Genomic DNA, 26,300 nt, shown 5'->3' with positions numbered 1-26,300 from the left:
TAAATGAATGTATCATTTTTGACTCAGTAAAATAGAATTTGTCTTAGTTACATCACTTTTATCAGTTAACCATCAGGTTTGAATTTCAAAACCTAACAACCCGGCAGAAAAAAACAGACAAAAACAGCCTTATTCTCCTAAAAATAAATGCCTATGATACAGGTATGCTGTTAAAAAATTTGTACATACTGAGAGCTGATCACCTAGCAACCTGATGATGCTAAACATAGAATTAAGTTGGCATGACCTTGGGCAGATACCAGAGGTTCAAAATCACAAAGAACATACTACTGTAGCTTAGCACAATGCACAAATACTACTACTAGTAGTAACAAGTATGTAATAGTTAGAAGACATCTAGTAAATTCTAAATGAAGACAATTGGACCAAGTGAGCAAAACGAACAAACACTCCTTATTTATTAAGAAATTATGTCAGGTCATCAAACTGATGTATAGAATATAACCCCATTGGCTGATACATTGACAACGCAAAATCTGATGCATGGAGTGTGTATCGGATAAGTGGCAGAAGGCGGACCTTTCAACACTTGCGGAAGGTGAAATTCTTAATGAATAAGTCTAGTCTTTCATTTTTGCTTATCTGCAATTTCATCGGCTTAAAAATGTAGGTTGTATTCTAAATGTGGTTTCTCTTACTATAATATCTACCACACTCTTTATTAAAAAAACAAATCACTCATCTCATTAAAATACTGCTTTTTCCTCACTTTTAATAATATACACACACATAAATAAGAACATGTCAAGTATTAAAAATACTCATTCAGCAAAAGCTGATTGAAATATTTCTCCAAGGTAGCTTTAATGACTTTTTGTGGCACATAATCATAAATACTCATTAGTTTCAACAAACATGATAGACTTGCCTTAAAACTTACAAAAACAACACAATCATTTTGGCAGAAATAGACAATTATGAAATATTTTCTGACAATTTGTATTTTAATTATTATCATCTTGTAAAATATTGCCCAATTTAAATAAATGCTTTACCTTTATAACAACTTCTTAATAACAGTGCAATTTAAACTAAATGTCTTTTTTCACAATAAATTCCTTTAGTCTGGTATGATATAAGTAATTCTAAAGAGGAGAAATATTTACTGCAACTGGGTTTGATTTTACGAGGGTTTATCTTCACAAAGCATTGTGATCCCATCATTTCAGGAATTTTCAACTTTGCTGATTATCAAAACCTACTTTGTAAACAGTGGCCATAAAATCCTGAAACAAATTAGTATTTTCAAAGCACACAAATCATTAAAGGAGCTTGAAAATGCAGGGCAAGCTTCAAGACTTTCAAGCAACATCTTTGGAATTGTTGCAAAACATTTAACGACTTTATTGTTATCTCCATACTGAAAATTAATTGAATCTTGAAGAAATTACAGTCTTTTTTCGAAACCATTAATCATCATACTATAAGAATACACACAAAATAGCATCCAAATAGTAAACTAATTTGATCAGTGGAGCTGGTAAATGCTTGTCATGCTGCTTTCAATGATAATATTTGATGAAATATGGTAGAAGATTGAAATTAATTCTGAGCAATCAAAAATAGCATTGTTTTCACAATTGGTAGAGCCCCTATTTCTATAATTCTCCGTTATTATGAGTGCAAAAAGCAAACAAACTTAAAGATGTTTATTCAATAAATTTTCTATTTCTTTTGCAATAAATTTTAAGGAAAATGTCAATTAAGTTTGCGTTTATTGGAAATTCAGTTGAAAACTTTGCCAATGTCATTTTACGGATGATTCTGTTATTAAGCAACATGGAACCAATGTTCGTATGATCTGAATAATTTATTAATTCACTGTAGTGAAAATAACATGATATTTCATCAAAAAAATTATCATACATTCAGGCAGTGATGGTTTTAAAAACTAAATATCAGAGGAGCAGACTATAACTACATACAGCTATAACTTTTTCCTTCACGCCGCCAATAGGGAGAACTTTGCCTGTCAGCGAGATTTCTCCAGTCATTGCAACGTTCTGTCGGCAGGGCTTATCCATCCCTAGGGACAACAAGGCCGTTACTATGGCACATCCTGCGCTTGGGCCATCTTTTGGCGTCGCTCCCTGTTCAAGGAAATAAAAGATGGATGTACTATACCATAATCATCACCATCATCATCATCATCATCATCATCATCATCATCATCATCATCATCATCATCATCATCATCACTATCATCATCATCACCACCATCATCATCATCATCATCATCATCATCATCATCATCATCATCATCATCATCATCATCATCATCATCATCATCATCATCATCATCACCATGTATATAACAATATTATATGTACCGGTATTTAGGATCACAATATACTTGGGTCATGTTTTGTTGTGTGTGTTTGCTGTTTGTTTTCCATTATTAGGGAGGGTTGTCATATTTTGCTTAAGAAATCATTTTTGCCTGTAATTTCAATCCATGACTTACTTAATTATAATCTTTCTAGATATTTCTCTACAAAGCAATAACAATGAAGCCCCAAAACAACAGAGTATCAATTATACGGCAATTTATTTCAAAATCAACTTCTTACATTTATACTGCTTCCAAACTATTTCATCGTTGTTAACTACCTCACAAAATTTCTGTTTTCAATTGATGAAGTTTGTACATCCACATCAAATTAATGTTTCTAAGAAGGATTTCTTTAAAATAAATTATTGTGATATTTGAATTTCCTCCAAACCCCCCCCCCCCTCCATCCTGAAATAGAAAACATGTCAAAAAATGCTTTCTTGTAAGCTTTCTCATGAAAAGCAATGCAAAAAGATGCTACATTACGTCTGAATTAACTAGTGAAACAGGTATTTGAAATGTACAATTCATGGGCATCTCCTATGACTTACAATTAGAATGTTGAATAATGTTGTTACTGTAAATGGTTATCATTATAAATATTAATCAAATAGGATTTAAAGGATATCACCTTCACCTGCTTCTCTTTATATGAAATGAAAAAAACTTGTAGTTTTAATCTTATTGCAAGCAATTTTCAAATGTGCATGGCAAAAAATCCATCAAACAAAACGTTTAATTTGTGTAACCATAACAACTTTTATACATCTTTGAAACCGCACATACCTCTGGTAAATGCAGGTGAATGCTTGCCTTTTCCAAGAACTTATTATCAGGATCGATGTGTCTCAGAAATATTTTAGAGAATGTGTACGCGAGCTGGGTGCTCTCTTTAATAACATCACCAAGGTTACCAGTCACCTGAAAGCACGATTAGAAATCATAAATACAATTAATGTACATAATTTAAGGGGAAAATGCTATACAAATCAAAACAGTTATAGAGGATTGAAAACAATGTTGTTGTTTTTGAAAGTTTATGAAAGAGAACATCTCAAAAAGAATAAAGTCAGTTTGATGTATTCTTGTAGTTAAAATATTTGCCAGTTTTCTTTCCAATATTTGTCCATGTTTTACTACAAATTTTTTTATATCTAGATAAAAAGTGAAATTGATTACAGACATATTAAGTTTGAATTATCATGTTTTTGCTGTATCACAGATTTTTTTGCCCATAAATCAGAACTTATTTTCACTTCTTTCTCCTATTTATACAAAACCCCTTGTAATGTGATACATTTTAGCTTATGACTGGTAGTCTAGTCAATCTACGGAAAAACCCTGGGAAAAATTAGGATTATGGAAAATATGGGTTTACATACCTGCAGGTCCCCTTTCTCCTTGTTTTCTGGGTCGAAGTCCAGAGCCTTCTTTAGTACTGTCTCAATGTACAGAGTTGAGCCACCTTCAGGGAGAAATTGTTACACTTAAGCCTGAACAACAAAGCTAAACATTATGTTTTATTATTGCTAAAGCTTAGGCAATCCTTTTACTGAAGTGCCATCAACTTCAACGGATTATGCAATAACTAAGTAATATGCTTACATTCAGAAATAACAGGTGTTATTATTTATTCTAAAACCCCTCTGTGTATGACAAAGTTACAACCAGGTCACGGACAACAATACTCTATGCGCATTTATGCAGCATTTTATAATGATAAACCTATAAGTGTGACCTTGACCTTTGAGGTAGGGCCTTGGGTCTTGCATGTGACATGTCGTCTTTATGTACCAAACACATGATCCAATTTATTTTAGAATTCCTCTGTGCATGACAAAATTACATCTGGGACAAAACAAACTATACTGTATATGCATATAAGCAGCATTTCATAATGATAAACTTGTGACCTTGACCTTTGTGGCAAAAATGTTGGTCCTGCACATGACACATTGTCTTTATGTATAAAACATATGTGCTAAGTAATTTTAAAATTTCTCCCTGCATGACAATGTTACAGTATGGACACAAAAAACGGACTTAGGGTGCAATTTTAATATGCCATCCCTCAGGGGTATAAAAAATAATCTTTAAAGTCATAATGCTATGAGGGGCAATGTGTGGATTTTTCTTATAACTTCAACATACCAAATGACTCTACTTAGAGCATTCCCATCATATAGTTCACCTTTGTGAGCTCTTGGAAGTCCAGTGTTTTCAAACTGCATGTATGAAATACACAAGGCAATGGATTACTACTGTGACTGTGTGAGTGTACCCACCATAAGCTGTCCAGGCCAGCCCCGTAACAACGCCCGGCGGGTTGACGTCATACATCCTCTCCTTGGTGAACTTGGGTATTCCAACATACTCCTGAATGTTGCTAGAGTCCACAGTCAGCTGTTCTGTGCCCTCTGACACAATCTTGAAGGCTGCCTTCCGCAGAATCTGGGGAATTTGTAAGCAGATGCATACTTAATCCATATTCAATTTTTAACATAATTCTGAAAGGCCTGAATTAAAAACCACTCAATATTCAGCTATTCTCAAACAAATGATCACAGGTTTTTTATCATCTCAGAAGGTTACTAAGTCTTTGACTTATGTTCAATGTAGAAACAAAGAGTGTTTGAAGATTAAGGCTTGTCTTAATTACAGATTTTGTTTCTTTTCAAAAGATCATAACCTTTCTTATCTCATCAGAATGTATGATATTTCAAAAATACTTAAATCTCTAACCTTTTCTTATCACTGCATTATGTATGATATTTCAAAGAACTTTATACAATATACAAACCTTTTCAACATGCTTCTGGAGGTTTCTGACCCCACTCTCCCTACAGTAGGCCTTGATGAGCTCGTACATGGCGTCCTTAGAAACAGTCAATTGCTCTTCCTTCACGCCCGAATGCTCACGAGCTTGTGGTAACAGGTACTTCTGAAATACACAAAGGGCACAATCAGATAAATTGCCATAGATTGCCAAAGGTTCTCATTTGCTTTTTTATTTCATATGGCAATCAAAAGGAGGAAATATTTTTTAACAGTTAAGCCAATGAGGAGCTACTGTTAGGGACTACTTTTACATCTGCACCATTAATTTGCCCACCCAGTATAATCCTTGTTTTAAGTAGCAGTTCTATAGTGATTTTTATCATAATAAACTGGTCTAAACAATATGTTTAATTCAACATAAAATACAAAGAAATTAAATATTGTCCTGTCAATAATGAACCTTTGTTAAGATTTAAGTCATTACAAATTTGTTGGTGCGAGATTATTATTGGTATAGCCCACTACTTCGCACATGAATTTGTTCCAAAAAAGCATACATTATAAATCTTTTCATATGGATTTTAGATCAGGAGTCTAATGACATTCACCCAGGGAATTTTATTTCAAAATATTCTTCAATCATTTTAGGAAAATCTCCATTTACAGGCGAAAAGAGGTCCAAAGCCATAATTGGTCTGTGGTTCTTGTATAGAGTGTAATTTTAGCAAAGACAATACCAATCATTTATGAAGCTGTAAAACTTATAGCAGGAGTCCTGTGACCGACTCTACCTAAATGGATTGTCACACAGCTGTTTTTTCTCACAAAATGGACACCAGTACCTGCTTTCTTTGCAAATAACTATCAGCTTTCATCACAAATAAAGCTAAAAGAAATTACTACCATACAAACATGATAGACATTCGCACCTCAGCAATAGCGAGTTTCTCCTCGGCCACATATCCTGATACATCAATCAGCTCCATGCGGTCCTTCAGGGGCTCGGGAATATAGTCCACAACATTGGCTGTGCAGATAAACAACACCTGGGTGGGGAAATGAAATTATGTTTATTTGATATTGTTTACAAAAATGTTCAGGAAAACAAGATCAACATTTCAGACTCTGTCACAACAACTCAAACTAAGTTGGCTAGAAATTAAATTCATCATAACAACTCAAACTGAGTTGGCTAGAAATTAAATTCATCATAACAACTCAAACTGAGTTGGCTAGAAATTAAATTCATCATAACAACTCAAACTGAGTTGGCTAGAAATTAAATTCATCATAACAACTCAAACTGAGTTGGCTAGAAATTAAATTCATCATAACAACTCAAACTGAGTTGGCTAGAAATTAAATTCATCATAACAACTCAAACTGAGTTGGCTAGAAATTAAATTCATCATAACAACTCAAACTGAGTTGGCTAGAAATTAAATTCATCATAACAACTCAAACTGAGTTGGCTAGAAATTAAATTCATCATAACAACTCAAACTGAGTTGGCTAGAAATTAAATTCATCATAACAACTCAAACTGAGTTGGCTAGAAATTAAATTCATCATAACAACTCAAACTGAGTTGGCTAGAAATTAAATTCATCATAACAACTCAAACTGAGTTGGCTAGAAATTAAATTCATCATAACAACTCAAACTAAGCTGGCTAGAAATTAAATTCATCATAACAACTCAAACTAAGCTGGCTAGAAATTAAATTCATCATAACAACTCAAACTAAGCTGGCTAGAAATTAAATTCATCATAACAACTCAAACTAAGTTGGCTAGAAATTAAATTCATCATAACAACTCAAACTAAGCTGGCTAGAAATTAAATTCATCATAACAACTCAAACTAAGCTGGCTAGAAATTAAATTCATCATAACAACTCAAACTAAGCTGGCTAGAAATTAAATTCATCATAACAACTCAAACTAAGCTGGCTAGAAATTAAATTCACCATAACAACTCAAACTAAGCTGGCTAGAAATTAAATTCACCATAACAACTCAAACTAAGCTGGCTAGAAATTAAATTCACCATAACAACTCAAACTAAATTGGCTAGAAATTAAATTCATCATAACAACTCAAACTAAGTTGGCTAGAAATTAACCAAGTATTGAAATTCATTTTTGCTTTAAGTTTCTATGGAAACTAAGTTGATCTGAATAAAACGGGGAAAAAACACACAATAAAGTTGTCAAGGATATAACAAAATACTCCTCTAAATCATAGATAATTTACAACACCTGTACAGATATAGAGCACATAAATAAGGTAGAAACATACCCCATACCTTAGACAAGTCAATATTAACATCAAGGTAGTGGTCGAGGAAGTTGGCGTTCTGTTCAGGATCCAGTAACTCTAGCAATGCAGAGGCTGGATCGCCTTGGTGTCCGCGACTCATCTTGTCAACCTGCAAGTAAAACATTGAGGTGGAAGACTTTAGAATATTGGCAACTATGTACATTACAATATCAATACATGTTATGCAGGAAGGTGTCTGAACTTAATTATGAAATTCTAACATTTCAATTATAACCCTGATTGTCTTGTCAAGCTGTAAACCACACTCATCTGTTCCTTTTTAGTAAATCAGAAAAATCAGATAACACTATATATATCTTGAATGTTTTGAGAGTTATTGGCAATACTTATGTTTTTTTAACCACAGACTTTTTTCCTACCATTATTGCGAGCATACCTCATCAATAAGAACCAGGGGGTTTTCAGTCTTGGTTTTCTTGAGGCACTGTATCATCTTTCCTGGCATGGCCCCCACATATGTCCGTCTGTGGCCCTTTATCTCTGCCACATCAGACATGCCCCCAACACTGAACCGAAAATACTGAAACAAATGTGTTCAAGTCAAGTGGCGTTTGAATTGTACATAATGGGTTGCCACAATGTTTTATGCAGAGAGCATACGTTAATAAGTGAAAACGCATGTCACAAATCTGAGGCAAAACATGTTTCCTTATGTTGCAAGCAATTTTGTTATCTATCAAATAGAGAATGTTGATTTATTAGACTATTGCAGAGGTATTCCAATCATTGAGTTCCCAAGCTATAACAATTATACTTAAAGACCTCAGTACCTGTCTATTAAGTGCCCGGGCTATGGACCTAGCTATGCTGGTCTTGCCGACGCCAGGAGGACCGTGGAAACACAGAATCTTGCCTTGGGTAGAGCCCTTCAGCTGACTGACTGCAATAAACTCCTGTAAGTGAAGAAAATGAATAATGTAGAAGTTCACATCTCTACAGCAGTTTCTATGAAAGCAGTTTCTTTACAAGCATTAAAGATGCTCATTTATAGTTGACAAGCATTAGCTGACTTTTCCCACAATCTGAACTTTAATTCTGTCATAAGAGATAAATTACTAAAAATTTTATGCTTAACAGGAATCGGTCCAGACAATTACACTTGCAAATAAAACAAGACCACTACAAAAACTTGACTTTCAGAGAATAAGAAGACAGTGAAAGGTCTAATATATCAACTTACCAGGATCCTTTTTTTCACTTCGTCCATGCCATAATGGTCCTCCTCAAGTATCTCCTTAGCTTTGTCCAATGCCAGAGTTTCCTCACTGTATTTGCCCCATGGTAAGCTCGTTAGCCAGTCTAGGTAGTTGCGGGTTACACTGAAATGTGATACACCCGTTGTCATCAACCGAGGACAAAACAATGAAACAAGTGTTGTCAGATATTATGATATAGGGCCACCTAGTCAAGGCTGTTGAAAGTCACAATGACATGGGATACAACTTTGGACATTAAACCTGTACAAGCTTGACTGTTACCAGCCTTGGTAGTTTCATGTTACACTGTAAAATACACATGTGGTCTTTTACTGTGAACAACCATGTTAATGCTCTGTCCTGTGCCAGATTTTCTTCAAACTGTATTCGCCCCAAAGCAGGTTGGTCTGCCAGTCTACGCAGCTATGTAACTCATTACAATGTGATATGCCAGTTGACATTAAACCATTGAGAAAACTATTAGCAAATACTGCTACTCATTATTTAGGAAGAATCCTCTTCAGTTCACGATTCTCCTTGCTGTGCTCTTCCCCCATCCCACCCCTTGCATATTCACTTATGTGGTTTTTTTTCATTATAATTGTGTAAGTACTGCTAAATCTTGAATAAGACGAGACATTCCACCTCACCTGAATTCAGATGAATGGTTGTCCAATGTGGCCAACTTGTTCAGTTCCTCGTCTATCACTGTCTGAACATGCTCAGGAACCACCAATTCCTAACAAAATATTATTTCATATTTGTTTGAATAACATAAATAAATAAGTTTTTATTGTGACAAGAACTTGAAATCATAAAAAGCATTTGAAAGAAAGTAGTAATTGTCATTCTATTATTTTAGAACAATTATGAATTTAATCTTTAGAAAGAAGCATACTGTAACAAGAGCGGTCATAGACAGCTATATCCCCCGCCTCATGGGGGCATTTTTTGTAACAAAAGCCAATCAATGGTAAGGGTAGTTTCTCAGGAACATAAGAAATGCGTAAAATTAAGAAAGGGCAATAACTCTTAAAAATGGTCAGATCAGGAAAGCCGGACAATATGCGCTGCTTCACTTTATGATCATCAATCTGTGAAAGTTTGGTAGAAATCGCATGAAAAACTTAAGAGGAGTTGCAAGGAAACCAATTTTAAATGTAAAAAAAACAAAGGGCAATAACTCTTTCAAAAATGGTTGAATCGTAAAAGCCAGCTATTATGCGCTGCGTCACTATATAGTCATCAATCTGTGAAAGTTTGGTAGAAATCGCATGCAAAACCTAAGAGGAGTTGCGAAGAAACCAAGTTTGGTAGAAATCGCATGAGAAATGTAAAGAGGAGATGCAAAGAAATGAATGTCGGACGGACGCACGCACACGCACGCACGCACACACGCACGGAATCACGCCTACCATTACTATATCCACTGGCCTTTTCAAGGCGGGGGATAATAAAAGTGTGCAAAAAATTTCTGTTTTAATAAGTCAATTATTGTCATCTATTCGACATAACATTTCTTCTTTGGAAGACTAACTTCTATAAATCAAAGATATTAAACAAAAAGCCCACCTTGAGACGTGCCCTGAACTTTTCCTCTATAGCATCTTTGTCATCCTTCTCAATGCCTAGCTCCTTCTTGATAATCTTGAGCTGCTCCCTCAGGATGTACTCCCTGTGCTGCTTCTTAACCTTGTCCTCTACCTACAGGTCAAAGGTCATATGGTAGATTCATAACACATTTTGCATGACTGCTTTTCAATACTTTTACCATGTAGTTTCATGTGCATATATACCAAGGATGGCAACGAGTAGTACAATTAATACTCGAGTACTCGGACGATCATTCGATCGAGTACTCGGAAAAATTGAATATGTGTTCGCAAAGACAAGATTGTGTATAAATGTATCGTTAATGACGTCTATTGTACGTATTTTTACTATTTTAACAAAAAATGATATAAAAAGAAAACAAATGTTGTTTCAGGCGTTTAATTTGTCTTATTCGTTTCATTTTATACAAGTATGCACTGCAGAAATGAACGAAAATTTATAGCATACATTAAAATAATGAACTAAATTCAATACGAATTATTATTTTTTCTTTAAATGATAGTTTTTCGTACTGTGTAAATGTTGTTTACCTCATTAATATTCATAATTCTTGATTTAAAATATCAACTAATCAATTGTGATAATCATTTCAAAAATAGTTAAAATACGCCCATTAAGTAATCAATTCTCGTAAACAGTCAATATTCTTTTGCTCGTTAGCGTCCATTGTTTGGTGGAAGATGTCTAATTGGTATACAATAGAATTGTGTAGGTGAAAGTACCGCTATCAAAACTTCGCTAATTAGTTTAAACATATTTATTATGCAGAAAAACAACAATACAGCATTTGTTACAAACATATAAAATAAAGGATTGGAACGGTAGAATAACCTAATAAAGTTCCTTTCCTTGAATGGTTATTTGCAATAGTATTAAATACAGGTTTTACTAAATAAAGGATATATGATAACTCTCAGAGTAGTAAGATGATTTTAGATAGAACGGTGGTAAAATTTCAAATTTAAAGGAATTTAATATCAGATAATGAAAACAAAAAATGCAAAAGAAGATAATGATAAGCTATGTTGAGATAAGAGAAGGAAAGAAGGAAGGCAGAGTAAAAGTCATAGGATGGATTTCAACTGGAGTCGATTAATCAAATCTTTTTGTTAAGTGAATATATTGGTGGACTGCGTCAAACAGTTTGAAATTCTGTTCTTCAGTCAGAGTGTCAGCACCATACAATAGTGAACGAAGAGTTACTTCAGTCAGAGTGTCAGCACCATACAATAGTGAACGAAGAGTTACTTCAGTCAGTGCTTCCACTGAGTCGATCGCTAATTGACATCAGTGCTAATTTGAAATAAGGGTCCTTTGTTGACAGTTTGCAACTATCACAACAACTGTCAACTAATTGATTGAGGTCAATTGTGTACACAGCGGGGATTAGAGGGACCGTAAATTGTCCTCTTGGCAACTAACCAGATCTGATATTTTGTCTGTAAATCGTGTATTTGGTGATTTTTATAGATTTTTAAAAAAAAAATCCGAGTACTCGAGTATTGATTTGGTACTCGAGTACTCGGACGTTCGATCGAGTACTCGTTGCCATCCCTAATATATACAGTACATATTAGGGTTCTGTAGTTTCATAGTCTATACATGTGATTGTATAACAATTTGTTTTATGAAAATCTGCTATGTCCCTTTGGGATAAAAGCTAATATTACTACATGAAAGTAATATGTGAAACTAATCCTATAACATATCTTTTGTCTGCTGAATCAGAATAGTGTAACTTGATAATCAAATTCAACCGAACACAGATGACCCTAATTTTAAGTATAACACACTTGCCATCTGATATTTAACAGCTCCCTACCTCTTTGCCAATTTTCTTCTGCAGTTTACTCAACTCAAATTCCTTTTTCAGCAAAGAAAGCACCAGTTCAAGTCTTTCTGGAATCTGGAATGACCATAGAACAACATCATGACTAAAGAAATATAAATGAGTAACATATAGAAACAATACAAAACACTTCTTAACAATCGCTTGTCTTCATGACCAGCTAGGAAACCATGGATACTAAAGATATCACACTATGAGATAAAAACAAACCACCAAAAGCAGATTTTGTTAATATTACATCTAACTATCTTAAATGGTTTCCAGAATTTCAAGACAGAACATCAAAATGTTTTTAAAACTCTAAAGCTGCCATTGAAGACATCAACTGACAATAACTGATTTTTCTCCTAAAAAGCAAACAAGCTTTCGAAATTTGAAGCATGAAAAAACAGAGAGCAGAATGTAAAGGCTTTAAGGGCTAACAACAAAACAAGGCATGCATGCTGGGAAGGCTGTAATTCTTACATTAGTTTCTTCAATGACTTGCTGTAGATAAGAAGGGTCCGCCGAAGTGAGCGCAGCACCTGAAATTGGAAACAAGGACTCATATTTGGCTCCGGCAATAAACAAATTGTTAGTTCAAACATATAACAATCTTACCCTTATATTAACTTGAAAGTAATTAATACAAATTGTTAACAAAAAACACAACTAAATTGCAAATACTAGTCTTTATTGCAGATTTGGTACGTTGGTAATTCTTAAGATGTATTTCATATGAATATCTTACCTAGATCACAGATATAGACTGGGTTGTCCAGCACTCTCTGTCCTGTCTGCATAATCTGGTGGAGGTTTTCCCTGGAAATTTTACAACATTGCAAAATATTACATCTACAGACTCTTAATAAATTAAACTGACATACATTAAGTTGTTTATTCTACACTCTTTTTTCAGGTCTTGTGAAGCATCATTTTTTACAAAGAAGAAATATGCAGCTAAAATAGGACATAACAATAGTCAAATATTTTAATGATTTAACGCCACGATATCCTTTACGGTGTACACAACCTGTATGATGGATTCAAAGCCACGATATCTCTAATGATAAAAAATACCTAAATAATTGATTCAAAGCCATGGTATTTATAATGGTCTACATTACCTGTATAATGGATTCAAGGCCATGATATCCCTAATGGTCTTCACTACTTCTGCTGTTAAGGCCTAAAAATGCAATGTGATGATAGTGAAGGATTTTCAGCAAAAATTGGGAAGAGGATCTGTATTTTAATTCTGAGAAATTATAAAGCCTAAATGCTTCAAAGTGTTAAAGTTTAACATATAAACACTTCAGACTTATTTATTCCAAATAATGGAAACTGACAAACAATAAGAAACAAACACTTTAACATGAGCACAATCAATGATTCCATTATTTTTTATAATTTATTTATTTTTGGAGGGGGGGTTGCGGGCTCTGCAAAAGAAGGTGAAAGACCCCTTTTAGTTTTTTAAATTCATACTCCTATACCTACTATAACTGAGAAACAAATTAATGCAACATTATCCTAATTGCATGCCAGTTGCCATAATATTACATAAAAATGTCGTCTTATGCTCTAGTTCCGAAAGAAAACCCACTGGTCTGCCTTAGACAATGCACACACCTTCAGTTTCATGTCTGAATCAAAAGGTTCGTCCTTTATGTTTTCTGTCTCGACCATGATGACATCTGACATAACCTCTGTCTTCAACATCTGTTCACGTGGAGTCACATCTGCCTCTGAAAATGGGTCATAATTGTAGATGTTGTTTTATGACAATAACGTCTCAGAAAATAATTGTTTAGGTTTTCCTAATATAATGTCTCTCAGTAAGTGTTTAAATGAACATTAATCAGGGGTGAGAATTGCTGGATGCAAAATTCCTTGAACTTAATGCCAAAGTCAATGGTCCCATTTTAGCTCTTGGGTTTAAAGAATTTTTAAGAGCTTTAGATTGCATTTGAACATTTATGTACTATTTGTTAAGAGTAAAATGAAATCGGATTTTTTCCTCTTCTTTATCTTGGAGACAAAATAAATCATGCAAGTCCCCAAAAAATAAAATAAAAAAGATTCTCAGCCCTGATTAATGTTTCAGCATAGTCATTGAGTCTCATAATGTCTTTTTGGGTCATACTAGTAGTTATCATATCTATTACTTTTTTACAATAATAATAATACTGTTACATTACCAAAATGTCTCCAAAACTATTGAACAATAGGCATCTTTGCAGATCTATAGCATCTCAGAAAATATTAAACAGATAAAGTAATTTTGCAGTATTGTCTTGTCTAAGAAATAATCAAATAGTTCAAGATCTTTTGTGTTCCATCCTACTATGTCTAAGAGAAAACATGGTACTAAATCAACAAGCTGATTTTTAAGATGCAAATGTATCATATATAAATGTTTAATTTTTAACAATCTCCACATATCATGTGGCAGTGGGTTATACAGATAAGAGGAAAGCTGTAATTTCTGACAATAGAAAGACTACATGTACCATTGATTTTCTCTTCACTCCCAACATATTGTGATAATTTATATACAAGAAACAAATCTAAGAAGCCAATAAGTGTTAGTAATAGAAAACATCCACATTCCAATAGTGGTCTGAATGAGCACGACCCAACAGACCCTGCACTGGCACAGCGGTCTGAATGAGCATGACCCAACAGACCCTGCACTGGCACAGCGGTCTGAATGAGCATGACCCAACAGACCCTGCACTGGCACAGCGGTCTGAATGAGCATGACCCAACAGACCCTGCACTGGCACAGCGGTCTGAATGAGCACGACCCAACAGACCCTGCACTGGCACAGTGGTCTGAATGAGCACGAGCCCGCAGACCCTGCACTGGCACAGCGGTCTGAATGAGCATGACCCAACAGACCCTGCACTGGCACAGCGGTCTGAATGAGCATGACCCAACAGACCCTGCACTGGCACAGCGGTCTGAATGAGCATGACCCAACAGACCCTGCACTGGCACAGCGGTCTGAATGAGCATGACCCAACAGACCCTGCACTGGCACAGTGGCCTGAATGAGCATGACCCAACAGACCCTGCACTGGCACAGCGGTCTGAATGAGCATGACCCAACAGACCCTGCACTGGCACAGTGGCCTGAATGAGCACGACCCAACAGACCCTGCACTGGCACAGCGGTCTGAATGAGCATGACCCAACAGACCCTGCACTGGCACAGTGGCCTGAATGAGCACGACCCAACAGACCCTGCACTGGCACAGTGGCCTGAATGAGCACGACCCAACAGACCTTGCACTGGCACAGTGGTCTGAATGAGAACGAGCCCACAGACCCTGCAATGGCACAGTGGTATGAATGAGCATGAGCCCACAGACCCTGCACTGGCACAGTAGTCTGAATGAGCAAGAGTCCACAGACCCTGCACTGGCACAGTGATCTGAATGAGCACGAGCCCGCAGACCTTGCACTGGCACAGTGGTTTGATTGAGTAAGAGCCCACAGACCCTGCATTGGCACAGTGGTCTGAATGAGCACAAGCCCTTAGACCCTGTACTGGCACAGTGGCCTAAATGAGCATGAGCCTACAGACCCTGCACCAGCACGAGCCAATAGACCATGCACTTGCACAGCGGTCTGAATGAGCATGAGCCCACAGACCCTGCACTTGCACAGCGGTCTGAATGAGCACGAGCCCACAGACCCTGCACTGGCACAGCGGCCTGAATGAGCACGAGCCCACAGACCCTGCACTGGCACAGCGGCCTAAATGAGCAGGAGCCCTCAGACGGCCTGAATGAGCAGGAACTCACAGACCCTGCACTAGCACAGTGGCCTGAATGAGCACAAGCCCACAGACCATGCATTGGCACAGCGGTCTGAATGAGCATGACCCAACAGACCCTGCACTGGCACAGAGGCCTAAATGAGCAGGAGCCCTCAGACCCTGCACTGGCACAGTGGCCTGAATGAGCACGAGACCACAGACCCTGCACCGGCACACTGGCCTGAATGAGCACGAGCCCACAGACCCTGCACTGGCACAGTGGCCTGAATGAGCAGGAGCCCTCAGACCCTGCACTGGCACAGTGGCCTGAATGAGCACGACCCAACAGACCATGTACTGGCACAGTGGTCAGAGTTAGCACGAGCCCACAGACCCTGCACTGGCACAGTGGCCTGAATGAGCATGAGCCCACAGACCCTGCACTGGCAGTGGTCTGAATGAGCACGAGCCCACAGACCCTGCACTGGCACAGTGGTCTGAATGAGCACGAGCCCGCAGACTCTGCACTGGCACAGTGGTCTGGATGAGCACGAGCCCGCAGACCCTGCACTGGCAGTGGTCTGAATGAGAACGAGCCCACAGACCCTGCACTGGCACAGTGGTCAGAGTTAGCACGAGCCCACAGACCCTGCACTGGCACAGTGGTCTGGATGAGCACGAGCCCGCAGACCCTGCACTGGCAGTGGTCTGAATGAGAATGAGCCCACATATACTGCACTGGCACAGTGGTATGAATGAGCATGAGCCCACAGACCCTGCACTGGCACAGTAGTTTGAATGAGCAAGAGTCCACAGACCCTGCACTGGCACAGTGATCTGAATGAGCACGAGCCTGCAGACCTTGCACTGGCACAGTGGTTTGATTGAGCACGAGCCCACAGACCCTGCACTGGCAGTGGTCTGAATGAGCATGAGCCCACAGACCCTGCACTGGCACAGTGGTCTGAATGAGCACGAGCCCACAGACCCTGCACTGGCACAGTGATCTGAATGAGCACGAGCCCGCAGACCCTGCACTGGCACAGAGGTTTGATTGAGCACGAGCCCACAGACCCTGCACTGGCACAGTTGTCTGAATGAGCAAGAGTCCACAGACCCTGCACTGGCACAGTGGTCTGAATGAGCACGAGCCCGCAGACCCTGCACTGGCACAGTGGTCTGAATGAGCACGAGCCCGCAGACCCTGCACTGGCACAGTGGTCTGAATGAGCACAAGCCCACAGACCCTGCACTGGCACAGCACGAGCCCAAAGATCGTGCATTGCCACTGTGGTCTGAATGAGCACCGGCCCACAGACTGTGCACTGGCAGTGTGGTCGGAATGAGCACGAGCCCACAGACCCTGCTTTGGCACATTTTAACAAATTCTGCCAAATGATCCAGTATTTGAGCAAGCATAGAAAATATTGTACCCGTGCAGGGCATGCTGACGCAGGTGTGTTTTGATCACTGATTGCTCAAAATCTGGTTATAAGATTTAAAAAACTTATTCTTATAAAAATAATTCTTATTTTTATGATTGTCACAAGTCTTCCTTTATAAATAATAGCTTAAAGCAAGCCCTTTAATAATTCAATTGCCAGACAATTTGCCATGCTTCTGTGTTCTATTAAGCTCATCAAATAAGTATTAACCTTGATCTGCATCATTTTCTTGAACCTCGTCAAGTTTGCCATTAGTGGCACCATTTTCTTGAACCTCATCAAGTGTGCCATTAGTGGCACCATTCTGTTTTTCTAATCTTCTTTGTCTCCGAGAGCGGCGCTGATTTTTCTGGTCCTTTTGAGCAATTTGTTCACCTTAAAATCACCAAATACATTACAGTGATCAATAGGAGGAAGTTTATGTACATGCTATTGAATGCAACTGAAATACTACAAATGAAACTGAACAGCACACACCTATGCCATGCAGATACTGGGATATGCATTGTATATCCAGGGAAAGTAATTTGGTGGATTATAAGAGAGTTTGCATTGAATATCATTATTTGATTAGAAATTGTCATAAATTGTGCTTTCACATATTAAAACTTGTTTATGTTTACTATTACAGTATAATTAACATTTTGTAAAAGAAAGCAAATTCCTTCTCCCTGAAATATACATTGTCACCTGTTAGACTATATCTACAGGCAGCCAGGGCCTTTTTACCCTTCTTTGTCTTAGTGGATACCCGCCTACTTTCAAAAGGGCCAGAGCCTGTTTTTTCCAAAAATAGCCTCAGAAATTCCCCATTTTCCAAAAACTATATATGTAAAAAAAATAATCTTCAAATTTGTATAAAATGAGAATTTTACGACTCATTAAATGATGTTTCTGACTGTTATATTTACTGTAGATATTTTACCCCATTTTTAAACCTTAATTGTCCAAATTGTTTGAAAAATTACTCTGAAATTTGCTCCCCAAACTTAAAGCTTTTTTTCCCTCGAAAAGGGCTAGGGTGTCTGCCCAATGTCTTGTAAAAGGCCCTGGCAGAAGTCATCAAAATTAGCACAAACCCGCAAGCCTTCCACTAGTTAAATGCTTTCCAGGTTTGCTCAAATTTGAAATTATATACAGCAGGGCTTGTTAAAAATTATGATGCCAAGCAATAATGTAAAAATACAGGCTTGTTTATCCAAAAGTCTAATTTTGATGACTAAGGCAGTTTATCAGGTGTATGTTAAACCAAGCAATACATAGTATTACAATACATAAATACAGGCTAGTTGCGAATGATATAGGGTAGTGTAAAACCCATGGACAAAAATCATGAAAACAATACAATGAACATAGACCTAATGTAAGGATATCAAATATTTACACTAGTGTTTTTTTAATATCTATTTTTTACGCCTCCAAAAACCAGCACCATTGTTTATCGGTGGTGCAAAGAAAATGAGCTGTTTGACACTTCTGTAGTGCAGCTGTGCCATTGGTTTATATAAAAACAAGTGAGTATGACTTATATCTCATCTGATAATTTTATTAAATGGTCATTTTTCAAAAATCAGAGAATGTGGCATATACTACAGGTTGGCTATGATTCCATTTCATTATTGTGCAAACTGTGGTACAAGGAGCTTTTCTCCCTATATGGACTTGTGCATACTTTGAGATCTGCCAGCATTTCAACTACACTTTCAGTGCATAGATATACAGTAAGAACTTTCTAGCGCACACAAACGGCTCATTTCTTTGCACCAACGAAAAATGGCGGAGCTGGCATTTAGTAGGCATTTTTTTTTATATTGGTGCATATGCTTTAGTCTTGAATGCTTTACAAAAACATGGATTATAGGCTACCAGTCCATAGATTTCACATAGAAACTAAAACACAAGTAGCTGCAAGATCTAACAGCTTTATAGAACACCTACCTAGTTGCTGTGCCACAGCCGCCATGTCGCTCTGTAACTGGATTTCCTCAGGTAACTGTCGCAGTATCGAAATCCTGTAAGTAAAGAAACCTAAATGTACAGTAGAATAAACTAGTAAAAAGGTCTGTCTCTTTAACAATGTTGACAACACTTTCTAAGTTACATATGATACAATTACAATTGATATATTGCATTCATTTACAAGCCTCATCTTGAAGCGGGCTTGCAGGCTTGAGTATATTACTTTTATCTGGGGCTCTGGATCACAGGTAAAAATTAGCCCACATGCATTTCCCTCATGTTTTCTGAGCTTGTTCAAAATCCGAATTTTACATATGAACACAATAGCAGGGCTCATTTCAATTCCTCAATTGAACAGTACCAGTTATGATATAAATTAAGCTTGAAACCACTTCGTCTCGTGGAAACTAAAGATTAAATTTGCTGACCAGGATCAACCACGTCTGAGGTGTTTATACAAACTAGAATTGCAAGCCCAAAGGTGTACCTTCTGTGTCCCATGACCATCATCTGCAGCCTGTTGTCCAGCTCCCTCATCTCAACGATCTGAACAAACATCCCCACCTTGTAGATGTCCGACAGATCCTTCACCACATCCTTGTCATTGCTGTAACAAATTCTAGAAGTTGGAATATGATCACCTGTAATTGTTGTCAGAACTTTTTTTTATCCCAAAACACTTCAAGTTTTAAAATTGCAAGAAAAAAAAAGTTGTTAGACTTGATTTAAAGCTGCACTCTCACAGATTTTCCGTTTTTACAACTTTTTTTACTTGGAATGAGGATTTTTTTTCGTAAATATCTGCAAACCAGTGATAAAAAAATTGCGGACAAAAGATCAGATCGCAGATTTTTATATTTCTGTTCCAAAATTAATGTTTTATGGCTAAAACCGCTACTAACAGTTTAAGAACAAGAGCTGTCACAAAGACAGCGCGCTCGACTATTCTGCTTTTCAGTGTAAGGATTGAAGAGTTTTGGTGAAACATGCATGAATCAATGTTAGATTAGATTTCAATGCAATACATGATGTGCTGAGATATTAACATAAATGTGGTCAATCGGAACTCCTCGGCTAGTATCAAGATATGGCCTCGGATATAATACGGGTCGTAAGAAAATAGTCCATCATGGCCGACCAAGAAGATGTTCAAACAACCAAGAGATATGTTAGTCCAAAGACAGAATAAGGAGCGAACTTTTACCACTTATTTGTGTGTAAGTGTTATTTTTATACTTATTGTATTTTAATAAAATATAAAAATAGTTTTAAAAGAGCCCTAATGAGAAACTAATTGGAAATGTCATTAATTCTTAGTGGTGGGGGTAAAGTCTTCTTTCATTTGACAGATTCTAATTTAGTAAATAACAATTTTGAAGCTCCAGTGATCAGTGGCAAAAATTAAGAAAACAAATACTCTATTTGTTTTTTTTTTAATAACAAATAAGTCCGAATCTGACTTTACTTAGATCGATAATGGGTTAGACTTTCTTTCTCAGTGTATTTATCTCATACATTTCATATCATTAACTTTAATTTTTTATAATTAAAATTTACATTCTTTTAACAAAGGATGTATGGTTTATATGTCCGTGAGTGTTGGTAGCGAACAACTTAATGTAATGGCACAATTGAATACCTCGGCCCTGTTCACTAATATAGTTCTCTAAATAAATTAGATCTTCATTCTATTGGTTTAACAAAATGAGTTTGAACGCATAAACCAGCACACATTTCTTTCAAGACTAAATTCTTTGATATCCACCAGTGGTGGTGATGCAGAAACATTGAAAAATGCTGACATTTTTACTGTGCCAATGAAATGCAGACATTTAAATTTTAATCTTATTGTCATTTTCAGAGAAGAGTATGGTACCAGGGGTGCATCTGACTCTGATTCCCGGCTTGTTCTAATGAAAAAAGGCAGATGAGGTAATGGTTGTGCTATTTTCGAAATTCGGACAATAATTTAACAGTCAAGTATCCTATTGGTTTAAGCCCAAAAGTACCTGCATGTTTGTACAATTAACCAACAAGGATTGACAGTATTAAAATATCAACATTGTAGATGAATTTAAACATGATAACAATTTCATTTCATATTTTTTAATTAACCAGTAGTCCAGAGCTAAAAGCTGCTCTCTCACAGATTGACAGTTCTTCTAGGTCATTCTTCAAAAGCCCAAAGGAGTAATTAAATTAAATTTACACATATAATTAATTATATGGCTTAAAGCAATAGCAAAAAAATATTTTCCAAACAATTGAAATCTGTTCTATTATGTGTGACCTTATATGACTAGTTGGAGGAATTTTTACCAAATTTTCAAACTTGTATATGAAAGACTGTGATCTGATATTATGTCAGCAGTCTAATATCACTGGTTTCCATACATTTGCACAATAATTGCCAATTGGCTCGTTTAAAGACAAAAATAAAAAAGGTGTCAGAACAGTAAAACTGTGAGGATGCAGCTTTAAATTGGTGTTGCACTTAATGTTTTGTGAATACTTTTCTGTTGTTGTACAGGCTTTTAAAATAATTGATCTGAAAATATAATTCCTATTATTGTTGTATTTTCTGTTTTCTATTTCAGGCACTGGAATCCGAATGTAATCAAAAATGCCATTGTATGAGGATTGACCTGCAATGCATGGCAATCATCTTAACACAACTGCAACGCCTTCCTTGGAAAAATGAGTGCAAGATGGAAACAAAGCCTTCAGTGGAACATCTTGTCATCTCAAATATTTGATGACTTACATACTGATGTGAAGTTGAAGATAAAAGTCATCTGTTGGTCCGTGATTATTAAATAAATCCGAACATATATTTTAAAAGGGTAAAATGGAAAAGGATTTAAATACGCTTTAAGTGGTTTTCCTATATTATGGAGGGAAGATAACTACAAAAACAAACAGATGGCATCAGCAGACCAAATAAAGGAGAACTATTTTGTTCAGTTCAATTTTTAAGACTTCAGAAAATCTGTTAATAGGGCACATCCTTGCAAATGCCATATTGTAAACTGGGCTCTTTAAAATGTGAAAAGGTGAAAGTGGTCTAGAGGATAAGCCCCAAATTCAAGGTTGTGAGTTCAAGACCTCCAAGATACTTTTTCTTGACCTCAGGAAAAGGATGTCCATACTTGTTTCTTCTTAGGCAACAGACTTAAGAGTGATTTTGTAAGCTTCCAGCTTGCATAGCAATCTGATAAGGCATAAAATAAAATACTAGCTGACTTGCAAACAGTTTTTCCATTTGTATTGATTTATTTTTCAGTCTGTTGGAATGTTTATTAGAAGTGACGCGCATTGCTTACTGCAACCAATATTTATTTTCTTTATTAAGTTGAATTTAACGAACACATAACATGACTTGTGATTTTACAGATGCATGTTTATTTCCTTGATTGTATGAGTTTATTTTCTCAAATGATGTAATAAAAGTTATTCTGAATGACTGTCCTTTTTTGTTTGAAGAAAATGTGTTGAGGTTTTGGCATAGCATAGTGTCATCATTATCATCATCATTGTTGTGTACAAATAAAACATTAAAAACAATGTATTAAAAACCAAACTGTCAAGCCAAGTACTCAAAGATGCACAAGGATATTGCTAAAGAGACCGTTAATACAATTAGACAAATAAAATGTAAAGAAAGATCTATAATTCTGACACATGGTAATGCTTTAAATAGTCCTCTCATTGTGTGTTTATGGTTAAAGTGGAGACATACAGTATATTTTGTAATGAAGACTTAAATTTGTATGGCAACTTAAAGCCATATATGGGGATTAAGCGCCAGAAATATTGTGAAGTCTCCCAAAACACTCAATGCACTTAAAAGGGCTTGGCACAGAAATGAAAGTAAAAATGGGAGCAAAAAAATTATCATTAGTTTTACATTGGATTGCATACACATGGCTCTGTTATTACTTGACTAATATTAAAAATAAAATTAAGAGACATGTTGATCCAAAATGTAACAAGTTTTAGGGCCATGGGTTCAGGCAGTGTCAAGTTATCACACAGACAAGCTTTTTTCTTTCAAGGTCACTGTGACCTTGACCTTTGATCTGATGACTCCTAAAATCAATAGGGGTCATATACTGGTCAGGCCCAGCCTCCATGTCGAGTTTGAGGGTCATGGGTGCAGTGTTGTAGTTATCACTCGGACAACCTTTTATCATTAAAGGTCACTGTGACCTTGACCTTTGACCTGATGAGCCCTAAAATCACTGGGGGGCATCTACTGGTCAACCCCAACCTCCAAGTCAAGTTTGAGGGCCATGGGTGCAGGCATTGTCGAGTTATCACTCAGACACCCTTTAACCAATCAAGGTCACTGTGACTTTGACTTTTGGCCCGATGACCCCCCAAAACAATAGGGATCATCTACTGGTCAGGCCCAACTTCCATATCAAGTTTGATGACCATAGGACTAGGCATTGTTGAGTTATCACTCGGACAAGCTTTAAAATTATTTTATCATTAAAGGTCACTGTGACCTTGACCTTTGACCCGATGAGCCCTAAAACCAATTAGGGTCATCTACTGGTCAGGCCCAACCTTCATGTCAAGTTTGATGACCATACCTCCAGAAATTGTTGAGTTATCACTCAGACAAGCTTTGGTCTACCAACGGACGGAAGGACTGATCGACCGACCGACTGACATGTGCAAAGCAATATACCCCTCTTCTTCGAGGGGGGCATAAAAATGAACACACTCCCAGATAAAAGGAACAAAGTAAGGCTGTTTTCCAAAAAGCCCAAAAAGATAAAAAAATCCCAAAACATTTTGTCTTTCCCAATTGTGTGGCCGTAGGTGAGAAATAATCAATGATGGACATGAAATTTGTACTCTTGGACTGGAGATGAACCATCATGAGGGTCATATACTGGTCGTGACAACCCTGCATGCCAAGTGTGAAGTTCCTGGGTCCAAGTATAAAGTTCCTGGGTCCAAACCTTCTTTAGTTATGAGCAGAAATGATGTGTGACGTACAGACTGGTGACCAACACATTGTTCCAGGGCCCAAGACAGTGTTCTTTTATAGTTATTGAGTGGAAACCCTTTTTTCACCTCAAGATCACTGTGAACTTGACTTTTGACCTACTGGCATCAAAATCAATAGGGGTCATCTTCTGCCATGACCAACTGGAATACCAAGTATGAAGCTCCCAGATAAACTGAGTGGAATATGTTTATTCCTTAGGTCAACACAACCGTGACCTTTGACCTACTGATCCCAAAATCAATAGGATTGATCTACTTCATGACTAACTAGAATACCAAGTTCCTGGGTGCAAGGGTTCAGTTACTGTAGTTATTGATGGGCAACATTTTTCAGCTTACATCACCGCAAACATCAAGTTAATCAGCAGACTATAGATTGATTTCATATTCACTTGGTAGAAATGGTTGGAGGTATCATTCATCATAGCATGATCTTTGAATACTCCAAGTTGAACTGTAGTAAAATAGGACTAAATTATAGGTAATATGGTCATCATCTATGAGCTAGATGATATCTGCTAAAAGACTTACGGAACTATCAGAAGCTTGAGTGCCATACTTGTGCAACATATTCCAGTCATGTCTAACTACAGGGTATGTTCCAAATTTTAGCAAACTACAAACCTCTCCATAGTTTCAAAATAGGTGATCGATTTAAAGCAAGTAATTAAGCCCAAGTGTCCCTAACCAGTATTTGCTGTAAGAACACATAGTAGTCAGTAACAGAATTTAAACAGCATCTAGATAAACATAACATCCTAATTAGTATCCAACAGAATTGCGCCTGTGAAATTCAACTAATAACTATGGTTGATAAACTAGCTAAATCCATGGACCACAGGATGCAGCATGACATGGCAATACTTGACATTTATAAGTAAGGTGTTTGACACTGCCCCTGAATCTGGACCACGATGGTATAAGAATTTTTGGAATCAATAAAAGCCTTTGTATCAGACAGAACTATAAAAGCATGTCATAGTGGAGGAAGCTGTACCCAACCCAGCACCTATTGGCAGCAGAGTTCCACAGAGAAGTGTTCTCGAACCAACATTGTTTCTGATTTTAATAAACAACTACCCTGTCCAAATTCACTAAAGAACTCTTTTTGCTGATGATTGCATTGTGTATTGTGAGATAAACTCTGAAAAAGAATGCCAGAAACTATGGGAAGATCTAGGGGCATAAAAGAGAAAAGAAGTTAAGTATATGTTTCCGCCCAGAAAAGTGCATCATCGTCTAGAGCATCATCAGTATAGAACAAACTCCAAGCAACAGTAGCCAAAGCCCTTGAATTAGAATTCTTTAAGCTGGAGGTCTCAACCTTGTATTTTTAAGACCTGAATCAGCTGCAAGTAATCACTAAGGCCAGTTTACAGTCATTTCATACCCTCATGTTTTATGGACAGCGTGTACCTTTCAGAATTCATTCATAACCAATATTTAAAAAAAAAAAAAACAGGTACATGTAACACAGAAAAAAACATAAGAGTTGATGTCTTTTAGGGCAAAATATTGCAATATTTTGCCAACTCTTTCTTTTTTTGTGGGTCGGGGTGGGGTGGTGTGTGTTGGGGGGGGGGGGGTCAATATTTTATCAGCCCTGCTGACATTTATCATATAAATGATAAACACTTTCTTATTTGTGTGTAACAATTAGATGGTAAATTATTTTGTACACTGTTGCTGGTTCAATGTGGTACTAGAACTAGTATCATTTTTGTGTAAAAAAAAAGGTTATAAAAAGTTATAATGACATAACATATGTTTATTAAGCAGTAAACGGCATATGCACATTTATAACAATATGGAACAGAGAACACAAATTATTTACAGAGAGGTCAAACATTTATTAAAATAGATGTCATGTGACAAAAAAGACATGGTAACAATTTACAAATTCCAATACATAAAGATTTACATTCAGAAAACTTATCAATTTATTAAGTGTTATTGCTATTAAGCGTTTGTTCTTAGGCAAAATGAGAAATAGATA

General features: G+C 36.8%; 1 protein-coding gene across 2 annotated transcripts in view; it reads right to left on the bottom strand.

Moving 5' to 3' along the window:
- The window catches only part of LOC128228336 (lon protease homolog, mitochondrial-like), a 37,956-nt gene that overhangs the window by 1,463 nt on the left and 10,193 nt on the right, over positions 1–26,300 (bottom strand). Inside the window, exons 4-23 of one of the 2 annotated variants that reach the window (XM_052939595.1) lie at positions 19,770–19,889; positions 19,262–19,335; positions 17,534–17,698; positions 13,744–13,859; positions 13,239–13,300; positions 12,863–12,933; positions 12,598–12,656; positions 12,106–12,189; positions 10,242–10,373; positions 9,320–9,408; positions 8,654–8,792; positions 8,244–8,366; positions 7,850–7,993; positions 7,439–7,561; positions 6,061–6,177; positions 5,154–5,294; positions 4,639–4,804; positions 3,736–3,818; positions 3,140–3,274; positions 1,947–2,111 (exon numbers count right to left, since the gene is read on the bottom strand). In XM_052939595.1, coding sequence (XP_052795555.1) covers positions 1,947–2,111; positions 3,140–3,274; positions 3,736–3,818; positions 4,639–4,804; positions 5,154–5,294; positions 6,061–6,177; positions 7,439–7,561; positions 7,850–7,993; positions 8,244–8,366; positions 8,654–8,792; positions 9,320–9,408; positions 10,242–10,373; positions 12,106–12,189; positions 12,598–12,656; positions 12,863–12,933; positions 13,239–13,300; positions 13,744–13,859; positions 17,534–17,698; positions 19,262–19,335; positions 19,770–19,889 — 2,308 coding nt within the window. The remainder of the gene's footprint in view (positions 1–1,946; positions 2,112–3,139; positions 3,275–3,735; positions 3,819–4,638; positions 4,805–5,153; positions 5,295–6,060; positions 6,178–7,438; positions 7,562–7,849; positions 7,994–8,243; positions 8,367–8,653; positions 8,793–9,319; positions 9,409–10,241; positions 10,374–12,105; positions 12,190–12,597; positions 12,657–12,862; positions 12,934–13,238; positions 13,301–13,743; positions 13,860–17,533; positions 17,699–19,261; positions 19,336–19,769; positions 19,890–26,300) is intronic. The other variant, XM_052939596.1, reaches the window with a different exon arrangement.

This window comes from Mya arenaria, chromosome 3 (genome assembly GCF_026914265.1).
Source record: "Mya arenaria isolate MELC-2E11 chromosome 3, ASM2691426v1".
NCBI classification, from domain to species: Eukaryota; Metazoa; Mollusca; class Bivalvia; order Myida; family Myidae; genus Mya; species Mya arenaria.
The sequence above is the reverse complement of the archived record's forward strand: the minus strand, read 5'-3'. Positions and strand labels throughout refer to the sequence as shown.